This window comes from Hylaeus anthracinus, unplaced genomic scaffold, assembly GCF_026225885.1.
Source record: "Hylaeus anthracinus isolate JK02 unplaced genomic scaffold, UHH_iyHylAnth1.0_haploid 0, whole genome shotgun sequence".
NCBI lineage: Eukaryota > Metazoa > Arthropoda > Insecta > Hymenoptera > Colletidae > Hylaeus > Hylaeus anthracinus.
In genome coordinates this window covers 3034623-3040935 of record NW_026533254.1, presented here as the reverse complement: position 1 = coordinate 3040935, position 6313 = coordinate 3034623, and the positions used below count along the sequence as shown (strand labels likewise).

Genomic DNA, 6313 nt, shown 5'->3' with positions numbered 1-6313 from the left:
GCTAAACGGACTCAAATAAAGCAATCTCCACGATCAGACAACGACGACGCGGCGGCGTTTGTCTTTTATCCTCCGTTTTACCCCCTTCCCGGTTCTGGCCAGCGTCTTCGAACCAGCCCCCGACCCCAACCCCTTCGAGTATTTTGATGACAGTGGCCACTGGTCACCGCTTGCGGATCCAGATTCCTCCTCTTTGTCAAGGGGGAACCCTTCTGACAAAGCCTAGGTGACAGTCCACCCAAGAATTAATTGCTCCGAACAATATTTACCGTCTCTAACAGACTCCCCACCCCCTCCTCCCTCATCTCATCTTTTTGTTTCGGTAATTTTTATTTTTTTCATCGGTATCGAGCCGATTCTTCAGGGTCCACGGGCGAAGAAAGATGTCGCGCGATTTTTATCGAGCTCGCTAAGGTTCTCCTGGCCCACCTTTACCCGAGCCATTATTTCTGGGAACGTTCAAGAAGGGGGCCAAGGAGGAGGGGGCCGTGGAAGAAGTGGACGCTGCCACGCGACAGGTATTGGAGGATCTCTGAAACGAATATTTGCGTTTAGCACTTTGTTAAACAGTTGAATGATAAAAGTTTGATAGGTTTAGTTTCAAAAGCTTGTCGAGAATTTATTGATAATAGGATACGGCAAAGATTGAGTTCTTTTACCCAATTCTTCGCGTATAAATTATTTATGTAGTTTACTTATTGTGTAAAGAATGAAATTGTTGGGAAAATTCTTCGTATAATTTTTTTCATGTAGATAATTATTTATTTACGTAGCTTACTTACTATAGGTACTGGTGGATACCTGAAACGAAACTTGTTTGTTTTAACACTGTATTAACAGTTGAATAATAATACTTGTTACGTTTACATTTAAAAACATTTTAAGTATTTATTTATAACGGAGTAGAGCAAATATTGAGTTCTTCTGGCGACTTGAATTTAACCAGTGATGTGCTGAAGCAAAAATTCTATGTTGGATTCTTCATGTGTAAATAATTAATTATTTATGTAGCTTACTTATTGTGTAAAGAACAAAATTGTTGGACACATTCCTTGTATAATATTTGTTTCATATAGATAATTATTTATTTACTTAGCTTACCTTTTATGGGTACTGGTGAATAGTAATACTTGTTACGTTTACATTTAAAAACATTTTAAGAATATATTTGTAACAGAGTAGAACAAATATTGAGTTCTTCTGGCGACTTGAATATAACCAATGATGCACTGCAGCAAAAATTCTCTGCTGGATTCTTCATGTGTAAATAATTAATTATTTATTTAGCCTACTTATTGGTAAAGAAGAAAACTGTTAGGAAAATTCTTTGTACAATTATTTCCATGTAAATACACGAGTATTCTTTGTGTAAAGAAACAAAATTTATTTTTGATGTCCACGAAGCAGGACTTTTGATATCAACAACTATTTAACCCCAATCTTCTGTTCCAAGACCATAAAGTGGATTTTCTTCTTTTTCTTCTTCTACAAATAATTGTAACAAATTACAGATAATAACCGTAAATTAAATACCATGCCCACGCGCTCTCAACCGCCATCTGTGCTACGCGTGCGTTGAAGTCTCCCAACTCTGTTCGTTTCTCGCATTTCCACCAAAAATTGTTGAAACCTGTTTCGAATTCCTCAAATAGGAGAAAATGGGAAAAATCAATATTTTGGGAAGCGAACATTAAAATAATATATTTAAGATGTTCAGCCCTAACATCCAAATCCAAGGGAAAAATGCAATAATTCAATAATATAATCTATGACTCGAATACCTAACGAAAGAACGCCACGGTAACGAAACATAGAGTACCTTTGAGAATTTTTTTCTAGAAATACGTCAAGCTTTTCGATAACCCTGAACGAGTTCTTATTTCTACATGTTCGTACAACGTTTTATTATTTCTACTTTGTTTAAATACAAAAAAGGAATATTAACTCCAGCTAGGTACCTTCCACTTAACATTATTAAATGTTATTAAATACACATCCAATATGGAATTTAGCAATCAAAAGTTTCATAGTAATAATTTACGGTGTATACTAATTAGTCATCGAAGGTATTAGGCACCCACATATTTATGAACGAGGGTGTACCTTTATTTATTTCAGCTTTTCAGTCAGGAAATGGACTTGGTTACAAACAATCTACTTCCATTCTGTCCCTCTTCCATACATTTTCTATTCTCATGAACTTCCTATTCTTACCTACTTATACCTAACCTACTACTAAATGTCTAATAAGTACAACCACTAAACCTATGTATTATACTACTGTGCCTTTAGTCCTCTCTTTAGTCTCTATTTTCTCTCATTAATTTTCTCCATTTTTCTCTATTCTCTTATCCATTCTATCACCCTTTCATTTACTCTCCACTCTACCACTCTTCTCTCTTATTTTCCCCTTTTCTAATGCCTGACGATCCTCTGTGTAACGCTTAATCGTACCTAGTTCCAGCGTACACAATTCACATTTCTTGTCCTCTTCTACCCAATATCTATTCCCTTCCTCCGAATTCCCTCAGTCTAGCAATTAATTTTTGACTTTCTCATCTTTCCTAAACAACTGTTACGTTATTACAAACTAGCCGTCATTAAAACAAAAAAATATTTATAAAAGTGCCCTATAAAGTGTCCCTTTTATAGATTATATTTCTGTAAAAAAGAATTCACCAAATAATAATTCCATAGGTGCTACGTTAGATATTCACGCCATAAACAGTGTATATAAAAATTTGAAGTCGTCTGAATATACAGTTTCGGAAATCGGTGTCTTATCAATTATCAATTATTTTCAAATTTAAATGAAATTGCCGGAAAACATTCCTAAGACTTGTATCTATCGGATAATCCGAAGAAAAAGAATCTGTTACCGTGAAATTCTCCATTAAGAAAAGTTTGGCACCCGACTAATTAAATCACCCAGGTAGAAAACGATAGGAGGAGAAAAAGGAAAGCGCGGCGCACGTTTTCATTCCCCTAAGCCTGCGAGAAAATGCAATAACTCAATAATCGATTCGACCTCTCTAGGCCAGAGGAGCACCTTAAAGTTTGGCACTTCACTAATTAAATCGCTCAGGTAGGAAACTACAGGAAAAAGGAAGTACGAGGCTGGTGAGGACGAAGGAGAGAAAGATGGAGGGAAAGAGAACGAAAGAAGAGTCATCGTCGAATGAAGGAGGCTGCAGGTTCTCAAATTGCAATGAAACCGGGCACCGACGCGTCGCATGGGTTTCGTATGACAACCAGACCACCGATGACGATGCTGTTTTTCCTTTGCCCCCAATATACTTCGTACCTTGCTACGAGCCTGGTATCAACACTTCTGGAGCGATTTCGGTTTCCACTGGAAATTTCGAAATAAAATTCGTGCAACTAGTCCCTACATCAAAATATTTAGCATTCCATAGTCCCCTTTTCTCTGTGAATCGAAGGATTGGGGATGCAATCGTAAGATGAGCACGTCGTGTTTTATAAAATAACTTTATTCTTTAACACATTGCTCGTCAGTCTCGAGAAGGAGCACGTTTAAATTTCTAATAAATAGACCGCGGATGTTTACGCAAATTCATATTTTTACAGACACGGAAAAAGAATTGAAACGTGAATGAAAGTACGTCTTATATCCTAATATTACCGTTGATATTTTATCTGTTTTGTCATAAACATGTGCTGAATGCATAAACATCTACAGTCTATTAATAAATTATAAGAACATGACTTGTTTCGTTTTATCATACAATGCTAAACGAGAAACTTAAATACGAGCTATAACTATTTTTACAGAATGTACAAAGCCGTCGTTATTTACAAAAATTCCATAAATACATAATCTAAATCTCTCCGTTCTGCCACGCTTTGAGCGATTTACGTTAACGATAACACTTCGACGTCGCTTCAAACGTTGTTTCTAAAACACAGAGGAGCCAAACTTTGTTCGTTATTTATCAGAGCAAAATTGAACAACCCTTGGCAGGGAATCTTGCAATTATAGACTATCTACTACAAACACAATTCACACAATTCAGCTAAACGATCGTAGATCATGGATCGCGAACTAACAGCGTGCATCTTTCATGCACGAGCAACAAGCTTATATTATTCGCTTTTTCGTTAACACTTCATCTGCTGCGCAACTTACTTATAGGCTTTTTCGATCTACAAAGGAATTCTACCTACAATTAGGACATTTTTAATACTTTCTTTTTTTTGGGTGGAGGGGGGAGACACGAGAGTCACAAATTGATAATAAACATTTTAGAGAATCTTATACAGATATGTATGTACAAATAAAATAAATTTTAAAAGTTTATAACAAGAACGTTGGTTAAAAGAAAATCATGAAAATTGCCTCGAAACTGTTCAAAAAAAATAGAACACTCCCTAACACTAAAACTACCAAGCCAGTCAATTTTAGTCGCGTATTTTAGACATCTTTCTAAAGATACTCAATCGTTAACGATGCTTTTATCGCAATATTTAAGGACAATTAATGCAACGGAGAATTAATTTCATTGATAAATTGCTCCTTCTCCCTCTAGTTGATTAGGTGTAGTATAATATGTATGTATGTATATAGTAACACATATTGTATTATATATATTATAGTACATATTATATATTTATATATATATATATATAATGTACATTATATTGTGTATATATAATATATAATATAATATATAATATAATATATATATATATATATACATAAAATATAATGTTTATATAATATACAGTACTTTTACCACAATGAATTAATTTGAATTAATATAGTATAATATAGCATACCACGTATATATTATAATTACAAAATATTATAATAAACAGTACGCTACATTACTATATATTATACATCGTATATTATAATATGTATAATAAATATGCGTACACCTTGGTAGTTTTAGTGTCAATCATTAAAACTTCCCCTCCAAGTTCGACACCATTCCTAAACCAACCAGCAGTTGAAGCGTTAAATTCGAAGCCGGCATTCGCTTCGGCCACTCTTTCAATCGCGCGATACAGGGAGATTTTCTGAAATAATCGAACAAGATCCCCATCGATCCTCATTGCAGCAGGTCGTAGAGAGCCGTGATGTACGACTGTGCCATCTGAAGGGTCTCGTACTTGGACAACTGTCGATCGTTTCCCAAAGAGGGCAAATAGGCTCTGAGTCTATCGAACGCTTTATTCAGATTCTGCATCCTCCTGCGTTCCCTGGCATTCGCAGCCAGTCTGCGTTTCCTCACGATCGTCGAGCTCACGTACTTTCCCCTCCTCCTGACGGAATCCCTGTGATCCTCGACGCTGTCTAGTCCGGACCGCGCGTGATCGTCGCTCATCTCTAGGTCGTCCTCGCTGTCGGCGTCAGCGATCCTGTCGGAGAAGCTGCTGGAGTTGCTGATGACACTGTCGCGCCTCGATTGGGCCTTCTCGTGGTCCGTGTCGGGTTCGGGGTCGACGGTCCCGTCCGTATCGGCGTCCAAGCTGTTTACCTCTTCGGCTAGGTCTACCGTGTTCGCAGCGCGTTGGGTCTCGACGCCCACCGTCGAGGGACTCCTCTTCGCGGCGTACCTATCGTTCAACACCTCCATGGAACCCAGAAGACGATAGGTCACCGGGGCGCTGATCGTGTCGGGTTCCGAAGATATCGACAGGGTGGTGGCTGGGCTGACCGATCGCAGGCTAGCGGTTGGGCTAGGCGTGTGCCAACCGTCGCTGCAGTTGCTGTCATAGACGACACACTTGGGCACCGTGATGCTGCTCACCGGCGGCAGATCCGCTTTGTTCTTCGAGTACGCGTAGCTGGGCAGGTCCAGGTACATGCAGGATACGGCCTCGTCTTCGCGCGGCGGGAACATGTAACCGTAGCGGAACATCTCCTGCAGTTCCATAACGAAACAATTTCTGGGAACCGACACTAGCCCTAACGTGTGATCAGCGAGCTTCGTCCTTGCCTCCACTGAACGGCCACTGCATCGACGCGAATAACGCGGTGTTACGAAACGAGTTGGGTTACCCTGTCAGGGTCGTGCGGAGATCGCGCGATCGGTTGCTGGATGTATCCACCGCGGGTCGATAACGTTTGCGATCGGCGGAAGTAAATTGTACGTGACGAAATTGACAGTGATGATCGCGCAGGAACGAAACGTGCCCTCGAAACTCGGCGCGCGCATGCCTCGGTTGGCTGTCGGGGTGATTCTGAGCTCGGCTGGCGCAACGCCGGGGGATTTATGCGTTTTCGGAGCGAGGCACCCTCGTGCAGCACGTGCCGCACGACCAATCGTGGCTCGCCCGCGAACCCCAC

At 39.6% G+C, this 6313-nt stretch overlaps 1 protein-coding gene across 1 annotated transcript; it reads right to left on the bottom strand.

The window, feature by feature from the left end:
• Nucleotides 1-5072: 5072 nt before the first annotated feature.
• Nucleotides 5073-5900, bottom strand: LOC128896236 (protein atonal). The gene has a single exon (XM_054159462.1). It carries the CDS (start codon nt 5898-5900, stop codon nt 5073-5075), a length of 828 nt encoding a protein of 275 aa, XP_054015437.1.
• Between the last annotated feature and the right edge of the window lie 413 nt (nt 5901-6313).